Here is a 15,891-nt window from a genome sequence, read left to right as displayed (position 1 = left end):
AAGATGTAAACTATCAGATAATTCAATCAGCCAAAAACTCGAGTTTTCAGGAAGCATGACGAATTTTTTTTTTCATCTTAATGTTTATAAATTAATCATTTATGGCTTCTTTTTCGATCGCATAGTCAACCTTTAGTTTTAAAAAAATGTAAGTCAAAATTGTGCTACAGTTGTATTTTGAATGCAACGTCAACGTTTTGATTTCCGTACGTGAAAAAATGCGACAATCTTTCTATTCCAACAAAGCTCTCTAACTCATTAAATCTATGATCGGATCATAGCTACAAAACATGTATATGCACAAGTTTTGTTTCGTCATAATTTCAGCAATAATAAATTCAATGCAATCACTTTGATGGTAAAAAAATTGAAGAAAACGAAGATCAATGGTATCTTGTTTGCCAACCTTGTATTGTGTGTTGGAATGGCATGTGTCTTGTGCGTGCACCCTGGTCTGAATCGCGACCCCCACCTGCAGGGAGAGAATTCCCATTGATTCCCCCACTATCATTGGTTGCGATGACAGAACTCTTAGGATCCTGACTTGAGACATTCGGTGACGCCTGGAAAACAACGGCGTGCTACGGGCAATTCAAATTTATCTCCTCAGTTGCAGTTTTACAGCGTCTTTTTAACGCAGGAAAGATGAAAACCGAAAATCGAAATGACCTCTGCTTAGACAATCATCAAGCGTACACCTCAGAACTATGGTCTAGATATAAACAGTCTGGAAACAATTCCGAGCAAACCAAAATCTGAGCAAAGTCTTACATGTGACCTGATCAGAAGTCATAGAATTGTTTTTTTTTGTTCTGTTTTTTTCTTCACGCATTAGTTTTCAACATCGAGCTTGAAAGTGAAAGAAAAACAGACTGGAATTTCAATTTAGGGCACTGAGTTTTCATCCTCGAAGTTTGTAAGTACGCTTCACAAGTTCAATGTATTAATATAGGAAAAGAGAAATCTGGTTACAAAAATGAGTACACACACACACACACACACACACACACACACACACACACACACACACACACACACACATACACACACGCACCCACACACAAGCACCCATATATATAAATATATATATCTATATATATATATATATATATATATATATATATATAGATTTGTATATAAATTTTATATATATATATATATATATATATATATATATATATTCACTGCTTTGTAAAAACATCTGACTTCACTAACTTTGCTCACAGTTAGTCTTGTTATTGAAACCTTTCAATTGTTCTTGACGAGCTTGCAATTGTGACTAAATTAAAAGAAATGGTATGCCAGTATACTTTTTATAAGATCGTTGGAATTGCGAACTAGTTGACGACGAGTTTTGCCAGGACATTATGAAAAATTTGAAGCCATCAAGAACTATCATAGGATAGTCTGATCTCAAAAAACATGCGGGGATGGTAGATTTTTCTTGTAGCTATTCTATTCTTAGGTAGGCCAGCCGTATTCATTAATCCTACAAAAAATTTTTTTCAAACCATAAAGAATTTATTCATCAGCAGCTGCTCCTGTATACCGTACAATTACCCGGATTTTGATGGCAGAGCAATTTTGCTCTGAATAAGTCTAGGGACATTCTGCTTTTGTTCTGAATGGCCAGTACCCTGTTCATATCAGAATTGACACTAGCTAGTCTCATTTTTGCGTAAAATTTACATCAAGAAAAATAATAACTTAACTGCCGCCTACAAGGTTTGCTTTTTCTGTGAATCGAACTTGCGACCTAACCACTGAGCTGAGTGGGCTTTGTTGTAATAGCCTAAAGCCTAACTTAAGTATAAAGAGCGTGCATACTATTACAGTAATTACCAAATGTGAGCTACAAAAGTATGACATGATGCTGCTCAGACTTAACTTCGGCGCAGGAGTTATTTTCAGAATATGCAGGATAAAATTAGCAGGGTCGAACTCTATGACCTCAATATAATCTTAATGAAGAAAAACCGAACATTGAGAAACTTAAGATTGAAAATGCATTGTTTCGGAGCTGAACAATGTTTTTGCTATTGAAATATAGTGGTTGATCGCTGAACGCTTTGAAACTCATGTCACTGTAGTGGCTACTTTAGCTCCGAGAGAACTATAGATCAACTCAATGTCTTCGGTATTTGCCAGTTATTGCAGTTGGTTCAGGGAAGAGAAGAAAAACTTAAGAACAAAAACAGTGAGGCAGAAATGTTGCATAAAAAGGCACTGACGGCTACTGCAAGGGCTTAAAATTTTGCTAAAAAAGCAAATAATATTTGTTCACAGAAGCGGACGGATGAATTTTTTTTTCATACTGAGCATGAATGGTAACGTTGGTTTCAATGCAACAAAAGTTCAATAGATTTTTCATGTTTTTTAGGTTCCTTATTTTTTTTGTTTGAATGTATACCAAAAATATGAATCTTGTATAACAATTCAGAATCAAAATCTTATTCTAAATTAATGCTCCAGAAGTTGGGATATTTTGAAGCAATTGTAGAGCTAAACGCCAAAACCCTGTTAAAACAAAAGTGTGTGTAGGAACCTTGGTAAAATGAACTAGCCAGCATATTTTTTTATCAAGAACACACCGAAACTGCAAATAAAAAACTCATTATACTATTGTTGAAGATACAAAATAATTTGAGGAAAAGTTAAAAAAGTTTTGTACATTTAGGTTGATCAGTTGAAACTATGAAGCTAAAAAAACAAGTTTTCCATTTTTCAAAAAATAATCTTTAGAATTAACTTCTTTTTGAGTTTCCTAAGGAGGCACAGTAATGGTATTGAAAGAAGTTTTACACTAATTAAATTACAGCGAAAATTTAATCTTGAAAGAGAATTGATAAAACAAACAATTTTTGATAGCTAGCCAATTTTGAGCTCATTTTAGACAATTTCAATTTGTTAAATAGTTACAGGATCAATGCAAGGAAAAAATGAAATTAAAACTGATGAGACGGATTATCCGGCTGAATATACCCAAAAATTCCATTTTGTTAGCTTGATTTTATTATGGAATATCGGATTAATTTTGTTTAAAGGTTTTTTTTTCTTCCAAACTTCGAGCGTTTTATTGGTTAACTAATACTTTTTGATTTGGTGCTTTATTATAGTCGAGGCATTTTTGACGCGCTCAGCAACCACGTGAACTACGTAAATGATTAAATGATAAAATGAACTACCAAAAATCTTTCGCCCATTCATAGCAGTATTTTGTTTTCAAAAAATACAAAATACGAAAACAAAGTGTTGTTTGACGGTCAACAGTTAAAGTTAACACCAACAATGAATGATTTAAATATTACTAAGATCTAGATGTATTTGTAATGCAAATTGAAAAAAAAATTGCGGCCAGATTTGACAGCAGCATTTTAACAAATGTTTTTCCTTTTGGAGGAGGCGGTTATGTATAGCTAGTATCCATTAGTTGGATTGTTTCTCGTGACCACTTTCAAGATATGGATCCCGACAGACGGAGATTTATGCATGCATAACTTTTTCACCCATCTTTATTTTTTTCATTTTTCAGCAACATAACACTAAAATTATTGTTTCCATTTGCTTTTCTGAATCGTTGAAATTCATGTCTGCGTATGCACTGAATGTTCAAATTAACTTATTAAAAACTGAATGTTATAATTCCCAATTTGTGGCATTTTGAAATATTTTCTCGCTTTTTTTGAGTGATTATCATTTTCCTCCATTTTAACAGGTACCTTTTTACTTGTCTGTAATGGGAACTCGACATCCATGATTGAGTCACTGGGAACAACCCTTGCCCCTCTCATAGTGTTAGACCCAGTAGACAGAGCCTGTAATGAGCCATCTCTCCCAACTCTGGACACTCCCCCAGCCCCTCCACCTAACAAAGGCGAATTGCGACCTGATTGTAGGGAATGCTTTGATCCTGCTGTCGATACCTTTGAATTGTATGATGATTGAACCTAAATCAAAATCTTGGTGAGAGACAAGACCACATCCCTCAGAAACACACTGGTAGGACAAGTGTGTGTGTGTGTGTAAGTGTGTGTGTGTGTGTAAGTGTGTGTGTGTGTGTGTGTGTGTGTGTGTGTGTGTGTGTGTGTGTGTGTGTGTGTGTGTGTGTGTGTGTGTGTGTGCAAACATGCGTGGGTGAGTGCGCGCCGTTAGATGTTTAAGATAAAGGGAAATTGGTCTAAGTTAACACCTTCAAATATGGTCAAACGTGATCTCTATCTCAAATCAGGTTGACCGAGCGTCAAAAATTAGTAATTTTTGAGCTCGAGATTATCATAACTATTAGTAAAAGTAGACATGCCTTGGTTAAGTTTGAAGATCCCCCAGGTGTGCTCTCAAATTGAAACGTAGGCGAATGTCGTTTATTTTCTAGAGATATGTTGTATTCTCCATCAATGATTGAGTTGATTGCCATCGACTGGTTTCTGAGAGAACCCCCTGGCCCGCTCAACCTTCTGCCTGCAATTCCACAACCCTGGCTGTCAAGCGCTGTTCCACTGTCAACCGTACTCCTGCAACATCCCCGGGCCGAGGAATTTGGCCAAAATTATGTAAGATCAGCGGCAACTAGCGTTGACAAGTCGGAAAATTCACCGCAATTTTCTTGCATAATTTTGCGTTGAATGCGTTGAATTTAAAGACAAAAATTCAACGCATTCAGCGCAAAATTATGTAAGAAATGGCGGTGAATTTTCCAACTTGTCAACGCTAGTTGCCGCTGATTTTACATATTTAGCGTTGAATTTAGCGTAGATCTTACATATTTAGCGTTGAATTTAGCGTAGATCTTACATATTTTTGCGTTGAATTTAGCGTTGATCTTACAAAAAATCAACGCGTAGAACTCTGGGTATTGGACTCGACCCACTGACCTCATGTTTACTTGTCGCCTCTTCTACCATTGCGCCACCGTACATTGGATTCCTTAAGAGCCGTAATCCTTATAAAGCGTAAATCTTACATATTTTGCGTAGAATTTAGCGTAGATCTTACATATTTTGCGTTGACTTTAGCGTAGACCTTACATATTTTGCATTATGAATTTTTGCACAATTTTGCACAATATTTTTGCACAATTTAGCGTAGAACTTGCATATATTTCGTTGAATTTAGCCTAGATCTTACATATTTTTCGTTGAATTTAGCCGAGATCTTACATAATTTCAACGTATTCAACGCATTTATCATGTGCGAAGTACTGGGAAAAATTTAAAATTTTTTTTAAGTTTTGAAAAAAAATTGAATTCTTAAAATGGTTTGAAATGGTTTTTGCACCGTAAGAGAGCAAATGGTTATTTTTGCAGACTTCATTTTTCTCAATTGTGCAGTATAGGGGTCCAAACAATAAAAAAAATTAATTTTTCGAAAAACTTGAAAAATTTGAAATCTTCAAATGGTCTGAATTGGATTTTGCACTATAAAAGAGCACTGATAAATTTTTTTTCTGACTTCTTGTTACTCACCTTTGGAATATAGTGTTCGAAATAGTGAAATTAATTTTTCGAAAAAAAAACTTGAAAAAGTTTTGAAATCAGTTTTGAAAAAGTTTTGAAAAAGTTTTGAAAGCTTTGCGGCATAGGGGTCGAAACAGTGAAAAAAATTGAATTTTCGAAAAAAAACTTGGAATAGTTTTGAAATCGTAAAATGCTCTCAAATGGATTTTGCACTATAAAAGTGTACTAAAAAGTGTTTTTTTTTGCTGACTTCGCTTTTCTCACCTGTGAAGTATAGGGGTCGAAACAGTGAAAAAATTGACTTTTTGAAAAAAAGCATGAAAAACTTTTGAAATCTTAAAGTGGTCTGAAATGGAATTCAAAAAATTCAACCGTAAATTTGTAAGATCTACGCCACAATCTTACGCAAAATTTGTAAGATTGGCGTTGAAAGCGTTGAATTTATGTAAGACCTACGCTAATTTCGACGCTAAATATGTAAGATCTACGCTAAAATTCAACGCTAAAAATGTAAGATCTACGCAAAATTCAACGCAAAATTATGAAAGATTGGCGTTGAGTGCGTTAAAATTATGTAAGATCTACGCTATATTCAACGCTAAATATGTAAGATCTACGCTAAAATTCAACGCTAAATTTGTAAGATCTACGCTACAATTCAACGCTAAATATGTAAGATCTACGCCAAATTTCAACGCAAAATATGTAAGGTTGGCGTTGAATGCGTTGAATTTATGTAAGATCTACGCTAAATTCAACGCTAAATATTTAAGATCTACGCTAAAATTCAACGCTACATATGAAAGATCTACGCCAAAATTCAACGCAAAATTATGTAAGGTTGGCGTTGAATGCGTTGAATTTATGTAAGATCTACGCTAAATTCAACGCTAAATATGTGAGAATTACGCTAAAATTCAACGCTAAATATGTAAGATCTACGCCAAATTTCAACGCAAAATATGTAAGAATGGCGTTGAATGCGTTGAATTTATGTAAGATCTACGCTCAAGCGTAGATCTTGCATAAATTCAACGCATTCAACGCCAATCTTACATAATTTTGCGTTTTTTAGCGTTGACACCTCGGCCCGGGTCTCAGCCTAGTTACAGCCTTATGAAGAGAAAACGCTAGACCAAAGTGTATAACGAAAACTCGACACATTTAAACTATAAAAAGACTTTAGATGGTCTTTAAGACATGCTGGACTTCGAAAAATGGCAGAGTTACGGCCAACATCTGAACTAAGACTGTTTTATTGAGACATTTGGGGGAATGCGACAGACAATTGAGCCTTCCCAATTTGTGTCTCTGCTTTCTGCAAGAAATGCTGTGTTATCTATTATAGGCCTCGACTCGTCAAAAAAAGCTTTAAAAATCTAGTTGGGGATATTCACTACAGTCCAGCTAACGTCTTTTCATGGGTCCAGCTATAGTCTTTTCATTACCAAATGGAGTCAAGCAATGTCTTTTCATAGGTCCATCAATAGTCTTTTCATAACCAACAAAGTCGAGTTAAGGTCTTTTCATGGGTGGAGCTAGAGTCTTTTCATAATCAATTAAAGTCGAGCAGTGTCTTTTCATAGTCTGATTTTTTGCCTCGAAAAATCTATGTACAATTCTCTTGCTCATTATGGCTTCTAATGTAGTCAGCATGTACGTTCCTTCAATTCTTACAATTCTGAAGTACCACAAATTCCTCAAAAACCTGTACTGTTTTTTTAAAAGGATAGTTCATAATTTTAGAAGGGAAAACAAAATTAATACCACCACATTTTGCCATGGTTATTCGGAATAAGACGATTAACATTAGGTTACCTGGGTTTTTTAATCAAGTAATGTGCAAGTGTACTCCAGCTGCCTGAACTGCTTTATCTCAAAAGTTGACAAAATTGTTAACTAATTTGTCGGTTCTCTAACCGTTTTTTTAAGTTGGACTGCTCTAGTGCAAAGCTGTTTAGTCTTTCTCCAGTGCTGGTTCTGTTTTATAGAAGCAGGAAAAAAAGTTAAATTTCTTAATTTTCAATACGGCATTCATATGGAAAGACTAGTGGTGGACATCGACTCGACCTTAAATAGACCTTAACTCGACTTTGTTGGTTATGAAAAGACTAATGGTGGAACCATGAAAAGACCTTGCTGGACTCTAATTGGTTATGAAATGACTATAGACGGACCCATGAAAAGACCCAAGCTCAACTTCAATTAGTTGCCGGGTTGCTGGACTTTGTATTTAAAGTCAGTTTTGCCCCCACTAGACTTTTAAAGTCTTTTCATTCGTCGAAGTCTAGACCTGGGATGCTTAGACTCCAAATATTGAACAGTAAATCATAACAAGAAAGCCACTTTTATTTGGTGCGTGGCACAATTTTTCTCACATTTCAATCTAATACCAGTTTTGGAATTTGTTTTTACTATGGAAATACTCTGAACAGTTTGAAAAGTATTTGTGTTTTTTTTTCTGGACATAAGGACCAACAATTTTTTTAATGCCAACAAGCTGTTTCAGTACTGGTTTTACAAGTTAATTTTGAAATAGGCAGACTCATTGCTGAAAAACTGTGGGTGGTCAGACCGCGAAGCATGACATCAATCACCATATTGAGAAGGACTTGCAAAAAAAGTTTACCAAAACAAATTTTTTTAGTTCAGGCAATAATAAAAAATACAACCGTTTTGATCAGTTTTGATAAAAGGAAAAAATATGAAACGGACGTGTTTCCAGAAGCATCAAGGAAACTTGAAAAATCTGCAACTTTGAAGGAGTTCCTTATTTGCGCAAAATGTTTTCATTATCACTATCACCGTAATCATATAATGCTGCGTTGTTAATGACTCCAGAAACTTCTTTGCCGCTCATCCCATCATTGCTCCTCGCTTTTGTCAATCTTTGAAACCTTGATCCGTTTCATAGCCCGCGCTGAGAATTTTTTTGGAGTCAAACACAGAAAATTGTCGCTTTTTGTCGGTTTTACCGATTAAAGCCCTTATTACGTTTTTTTTCTTCGTTTTGTTCGATTTTTGTCGGTATTTATACGTAAGAATCGTCAGTTTTTGGCGTTCTTAATTCGCTCGAAATGGAAAATCTTTGTGCCGTCTGGAAGTACTTCCTTTGCATTTATATCAAATTGAGACTGACGATACCGACAAAAAACGACGATACTCTACACCTCTTACATCTAAACCGATGATACCGACAAAACTACGCTATTTGACACTTCTTATATCAAATACGATCAACACCAACAAAAAAACAACAAAAACGACAATAAGCGACAATTCCTACATGAAAAACCGACAAAATCGAAAAAAAATAGTATAAAAACGACGCTTCTTCTTGCATCTATTTTGTCGCATTTTCTCAACACGTGAGATGATTGTCATTGTCTCCCCAATATAAGCTCTCCGAATACACGTTCAATGACATAATTCACTGGCGGCTAAGGAGTTGCCTAAATAAGAGAGTTGTTAAAGCCTGCTCAAGGTTGTTTTATAACAATGGGGACGTTACTTCTTCTAATTAGTACGAGGGTAATTTTTATATCCGGTTTTCAATTAGTTATATTTCAATTAGTGTATCCGGTTTTCAATTAGTTATATTTACTTAATTGTCGGCCAAAAGGTGTTTCGGCTAATTTATATGTGGTCCTATTGACTAGCCCAGCATTTTAAATCGAATACAAAATAAGTCCTCTCACCAAATTATTGAGGGAGAAACTACATGCTCAACTGGTTCGTTTTGTTCAGTCAATTCCGGCCGATCGATATATTTGTTGTAGACCGTAGTCAGTAGTATCACTAGAAATCCTGTCCAATTTAGAATATATAATAAAAAAGATAGGTTAGAATCTCGTTGATCCATGGAGTTATCGAGGTTTAATTGTAATGAGAAAAGTTGACTGCTTTCCGTTGTCCCTTTTTAGCCTTTTTCTGATTTCTTTTCATCGAAGATGTTACCACTTTAGCAAAAAACTATCTAATTTTGCGGGATGTTTGAACCTAATCTACCGGTATAGTTTTGTCAAAACTCAAAGATCAATAGTTTTACTCCCGCTACCTATTACTGCTGCGCCAGTTTTTCGCTAAGTTAGCTGAATAATTATTCTCAAATTTAATATAAACGCATACACTTATAATTGATAAATTGATATTTTGGTCATCTTTTTGCCAACATCTGCAACAAAAACGTATAATTCGCCAATATTTGAAACAAAAGCGTATTTTTAATGGGCGAGCAGCAATAGGAAGGTTGGTTTTGGACTAGTCGACAATTTTTGCAGTTTGGACAATTGTTTGGATTGTATTGGGAAGCTGTACCTTAGATAATTTGACACCTTATTTCTTTTATTTATTTATAGACCAAACTGATGTCAAATGGTTGCCTAATTTTTAATAAAATTTTACCTGAAAATGAGGCCCAAGAAACATATACCATAGCTTCAGTTAGAAGCTCACAGTATTTGCGTAGAAATGTTTGTCAAAATTTAATTGAGTTCTGTTTTTGATGTTTTGCAGTCGTATAACTTATTCTCACTAATGACAAATCCAATTGATGCGTTAGGAATTGTCCATTCAGCTTTTTCTAGATGAAAATTTATTGATGTTTTACAACTAAAAATTATTGTTTCAAAAGAACATTAGATTTTTGAGTTTAAGCATTTTGTCTTTTTTCTTTTTTTTCTATCAATTGGTGGCTTAGTCTCAGTGAAAATAAATCGCATTCACTTTTTCTCGTGATGTAAAATTTAGTTCTTATTATTTGGTTTTTTGCGTTTTAAATAATGTTTTTTGTCTGAGACAATACAAGTTTTCGCTTTTTTCTTCGTGAATCTTTTATAGATCTTTTTTGTCTTGTCACTTTATCACATGAATGACATGTCACATTTCAAATTGATGGCGTTGCAAGCAAACGCAATGGAACAAATATATTGTTTTTAAAATGGATCAAGTTTTTAACTGTTTGACACCTTTTTGGAAAATTAAATTGAATTTCTTTGTTCGTCTGTGTTTGTCGTACTTTTTGATGTCATATGAAAACTTCTGGATAGTGACAAGCCTCAATAGTTCCCTATGGAGGCAAAAAGTAACCTATTTATTGATTTCACTTGATAGATAATGTTCATATGACACGGAAACTAATTGTTTTCAAAAATCATAGACGTCTTTTTTTTAACTTTGCACTTTTGTTCTTTTGTATTGAACTTCTCGTTGCTGAATTTATTTTCAAGTCCCATATAATGCCTAGAAAATGCGAAATAATTGGTGTAACCTAAGTCTTCATAGCTGCCCATTTTGACTCTCAATTTACATGTTCTTTTTTTTTTAAAAAAAGTGCCCCTAAGATTTTTGTTAAAAATTGTTTGATGTCTTTAATTTATTTTGTTGTTCGTCTTTTCTCGAAGTCTTTTTTATGGTTTATCTAATCGGCGTTTTAACAAGACATCATTAATCCGTTCAATGGCTGAATTTTATTCTTATATTTTTTTATTATTCTTATTTATATTTATTATTTTTTATATTCCTACACCAATAATTTTCAAACAAATTTTGATTTTTTGCATGTTTTCTATGTCTTCTTTCTTTGGAAAATAATTAAGTCAATAATGCAGATGGATGAGGGATGAGTGGGGGGGGGGCGCAAGCTTTTTGCTGGAATGCAAAGTACCGAACCTCATTGTGTCAATCATTCAACAACATACAACATGCAGCAATATCTTTTGGTTATTGATTGTATTTATTAAAGCACCTTTTCGTCCAATATAGATGTGGCAATCAAACTAAACTTTCACTATCTTCCCATTGCCATTCAAATTAGAGTCAAATCGGATATCAGGGGAACTCCCAATATAAAAAACAAGTCAGAGCGAATCTGAAGAGTTTTAAACACTTAAGTGACTAAAAATCACGTAAGCGGAAAAGGAGATTAAAAGAAAAATTAAATCATAAGAAAAAGAAATGTTGACAAAAAAACGGATAAAGCACGTAATTTTAAAGTAACTAAAATAAAAGGCATAGGAAAAGTAAAATAATTCAGCAGAAAACAAATTTTAAAAATTATTTTAAAACAAGAGTTTTTCTAGAGGAGTTTTGTACGAAATATAATAACACGAAATAATAGAAAAGTTGACAGAAATTATTTGTGTTGAACTGTTATTATTAGTGAAAAGCTTGAAAAAATCATCAGTGACTCAAGAAATATTCTTTTATCAGTGCCCGGAGATTTTTGACTGTACATGGGGAAATTGTTAAAACGAGGCCTCGAAACATTACATTAAACTTTTGGAAAAAAATTGAGTTACAAATTTTGGAGCTAATCTTGAACATTTTTAGTTTGTAAACAGACAGAAGGAACTTAAGCCATGTGATTGGGAAAGAAATCGAGCTTTTGTTTGTTAAAGAAATAAAACATGATCTTGCTTGGCAAAATGATTAAATTGTCAGAAAAAGTAAGAATGGGCCGCAGAAGTAATTGTTTCGTTGGGAACTCCAACCTAAAACATACCCGGCAGATTGACGGAAAATAGCCGCCGTTGATTCCAATAAGCATGATTGGGATTGAAAGAATAGATATTGAAAAAAAAAAGATTTTTGTACAAAAACTTTTTTCAAGTCCGATTTTTTTAATGGCATTTCGTAGTTGAACATACTTCTGTTTCAAAGAGAGAGGCTACAGGGGCTAATATCAATAGCAATAAGCATTAGAGAGAGGTAACTAATTCTTACAGGAACGACGTTCAAATAGCGGGCATCTAAAATTGGGCTTTATAGGTTTATCCCGTTTCTATTTCTGACTTCATTTTTTTTTAATACTGACTCTGTTCATTTTGAATTGCTTTGCTGAGCAACTGATGTTCAAAATCACTTTTAGCAGATTGAGAGAAGAGAGAAACTAGCCTAGAGAAGTCAAAAAGATATCACGCAAAATGTTGAAAAAGCGGCAAAATGAGGTAAAGCGAAACATTTTTTTATTTGACGAAGTAAAAAAACAAAGCAGGACAAGTCCTGACACACAATTCAAAGAATTTTCATTGAATAAACACAAAACTAGACCTAGAACGGACTATGAATGGATTGGGAAAACCATTTAGAAAAAAATCCGATCCAAAAAATCGAAAAAACAGTAAAAATCAAAGTGAAATTGCCGCATGTGAACAAAAAACCACTAGCGAGAAAGCGAGTTTTTGTTCAAACACCCTTTTCTCACTCTACTTAAATTTAGAGCAAAAAAATTTCACGCCGCAAAACCACTCGCTTTTTCGCTCCACTTCCTGTTTCGGCGTGACCAAAATCACTACTCCAATTTGACTTCAAAAATCATGAAAATGTGTGAACAGATCTTAAAAAGAGACAGCGCCCCAATACAATTCAAATTCTTTGAATTGTAAAAAAATAGGAGCGCTATCATAGCCGGCTGAGAAGATGAGGGCCGCTATTAGACACTAAAATGTACTTCTAAAAACCCAGAGTTTTGAAAAAATTGATTGTTTGTTCCATTTTTATAAAACTCACAATGGGAGATATAATTATTGTTTTCAGAATAAATAAATTGGGCTTTTAAAAGGAAGAGGAAAAGAGAAAAAGCCTAAAATGTGCTTTTAAGAAATTGTTGGACACTTTTTGGATTTCTCCACGGAATTAGAATTATATTTGCTTGCAAGCTAATGATTACCAAAAAAAAGGGATAAATAAGGTGAATTACGGGAACGTTATAAAACGTATGAATTATTGAGACAAGCCGTATGCGGGTAAAACCAAAACAAACTCTAAATGAAAAGCTGATTTACAAAGTGTTTTTATTTTGCGAACGTTTATTGAAAGATTGATAAGATCCTTAAAATCCGATGCTTTCCAGTTGTTATACTGAAATTTGGACTGTTATACTTCAATGGACAGATAAGCATGATGTATTGAAAATAAAAGAAACAGAATTGAAAATAATCTTTGTTTGTTAATGTAGTAGTACAGCTAAGGATCAAAACCTAGTTCGCAATGATTAGGAATATCCATTGGAGTGATAGTTCAGAAATAATTTTATGATTACGTGGGAAATCTGATTTTTGAATCGTTGCAAAAAATGCAAATAGATGTTGGAGTTCCTAAAACCAAATATTATCGGAAAAGTAGGGATATCAGGTAGAATATGTAAAAGCCAAAGTGTCCACCCGAAACTCAAGCTCGGACAAAATAATAATCTTACAGTGGAAAGAATCAGGATCGTCAATAAAGATCGAGCAATAAAAGTTGTGGTCGTGAGACAGGACTAATTATTGTTAGAAAATATCAAGAGACTAGATTGAAACAAACGGAAGAAAATATAGTTTGTTTAAAAGAATTTCAGCTGAGAGAAACTCATTTTTTGAAAACATCAGGTTGATTGAAAATTGCAACTCCCTCCTCAAATCTCTTAATTTCTAATTCCTTACGCCCAGTCGCCTTGAAATTACAAGTGCCAGCTCCCGTAACCGACACCGATCTTTTTAATTTTAAAAAAATGATAACTGGATTTTTTGAGCTTCCATGAAACAAAAAAGACTTTTATCAGTTTAAAAATATTTACTAAAACCTCATTCACACGTGAAGGATTCAGATCAATTAGTTTTCAATCTGAAAACTTCAACGCAGGAAAATGTTTTACAAAGAAAAGGGGCCAGAAAGTGCTAAGTTCTCAATCTTTTTTAAAAACTAAAATGTCATAGTGTGCAGCAAAAACTCATGTAGGATAAATCAGACATATCTTTAACTGGGAAAGCACAAAAAACTAGCAGGCATGCATAAAAACTGAAATGCATGAAAAATAAGTTTAGATGAGTCCTGAATTTAGCAAACGAAGTAAACCACCGAAACTTGTTCGCCCACCATTGCACTTGTCAAACAATGAAGTCAAACTGTTCTAAATGAAATGCGAGAGAGAGAGAGAGAGAGAGAGAAAACTCTTGAGTAGGGCAGTTGGTTCTCAAGTGAGAAAAAATTGTAGTTATCTAGTGAGTTCTTGGTGAAAAAAGATCGTTTCGTAGCTAGTCTATCGAATTGATGGTTGAGTATAATAGGTTTCTGGCCGGAAACAAAACTACTGAGGGCAAAAAAAATTTTAGAGTTTTTCATTTAAGAACTCGTGTGATTGAGTGTTGGATACTTCTGGATAGATTGATTGAACTCGTTGAAATTAATTGGACCATTGGTTAGTTTTGATAGGAAAGTTACTTTGGATTATTGAAGTTATTCAATTATTTGTTTTTGGGTATTACTTTATTAGTTGTTGGTATTACAATTCTTGAATATTAATTCAATTATACTGAGTGAAGTTTTCGTATAGTCGAGAAAGCAACATTTTGGTGACAATACAGTACACTACAAAACAGTACAACATGTTGAGCCACCAAACACATCTTTTGGATTCTTATAGGGTTTTGGACAGTAGTTAGTCCCCAGCTAGAAGCCTTCTAACGACAAAAATAACTCGACAGTGGTCTAATAGTATCAATTTTTCCGACTATGGTGAACTCTTGATTAAAATAAGGAACTCTAGACTGTTTTCTATGGTCACTTTTCAGACCAGGGAAATTTCCAGCATTCAATTTTGTTCATGACTTTTGTAAGCTTTGATTCTATCCTGCAAATCTTTTCTTTTTCCTTTAGAATAAAAAACGATCTCTTGTAAGATTTTGACAAGAATTGCTTAAATTCAGAAATTCTGAGTCTTTTAGCAAGATTATTTTAAATATTGAATCCGTTGATTGCTATAGAGTAGCTAATGGCGATTCACAATTTTCTATTATTTTCAGGCAAACCTTTTAGAAATACTTGGAACAGTATTTCTACTATCAATCACATCATTCTCTGTCTCCTCTGTGCCTTCCAGTTCCCTTCTTGTACCTTCATTGCTGCTTCTTATTGCCTCTTCCCCAGTCTCAGCTTCAGACTCAGAACACAGACTGACGTAATCATGGTCTGTTATCTGTCCTGTTTTAACGAAAAATGTTACATAGAATATCAAAATTTTGTTATCTACAGAAGCTTCTCTAAGATTTCTCTCGTTTGTTATATCTGCTAGTATCTGAAATTTCGTCAGACAGAAGTTTAATTTCTAATTTCTGGGAGGAAATGTGCAAAACGAGATGTCATTTTCTAAAATTCTGCCAAATTCTGCCAACGGTTGCACTATTTCGAGCAAAAAACATTTAAAGCATTACGAGAGTCCACCAGTACCGAAAAAGTGTACTTCCAAAGAAAATAGGTGGTGCTTTCAGGTTCTGATTTCCGCTGTGAAAGTGCTTTTCACCAAGCAATTAAGAGCCTTAAAATGAACAATAGGATCCAATTAATGTGAAAAATTCTTAAGTTTGGCTATTAGGCCAATTCACAAATTTTAATTCCTTTTATTCCCTTTGCTGCTCACTTTTACGATTTATTGTTTGAAGATTATTTATATGAGGGTTTA

At 34.1% G+C, this 15,891-nt stretch overlaps 1 protein-coding gene across 5 annotated transcripts in view; it reads right to left on the bottom strand.

Annotated features, from left to right (window-relative positions):
* LOC142337628 (uncharacterized) overlaps window positions 1–15,891 on the bottom strand; it is a 93,319-nt gene that overhangs the window by 35,995 nt on the left and 41,433 nt on the right. For 4 of the 5 annotated variants that reach the window (XM_075386997.1, XM_075386998.1, XM_075386995.1 and 1 more), the window contains exons 6-9: window positions 15,242–15,413; window positions 4,301–4,511; window positions 3,720–3,947; window positions 408–563 (exon numbers count right to left, since the gene is read on the bottom strand). In XM_075386997.1, the coding sequence (XP_075243112.1) occupies window positions 408–563; window positions 3,720–3,947; window positions 4,301–4,511; window positions 15,242–15,413 (767 nt within the window). Of the gene's footprint in view, window positions 1–406; window positions 564–3,719; window positions 3,948–4,300; window positions 4,512–15,241; window positions 15,414–15,891 lie in introns of all 5 variants that reach the window. The other variant, XM_075387000.1, reaches the window with a different exon arrangement.

The sequence above is a fragment of the Convolutriloba macropyga genome, chromosome 4, assembly GCF_964194025.1.
Source record: "Convolutriloba macropyga chromosome 4, txConMacr16.3, whole genome shotgun sequence".
Classification (NCBI taxonomy): domain Eukaryota; kingdom Metazoa; phylum Xenacoelomorpha; order Acoela; family Convolutidae; genus Convolutriloba; species Convolutriloba macropyga.
Note: the sequence above shows the minus strand (reverse complement) of the source record. Positions and strands in the feature narration are given on the sequence as shown.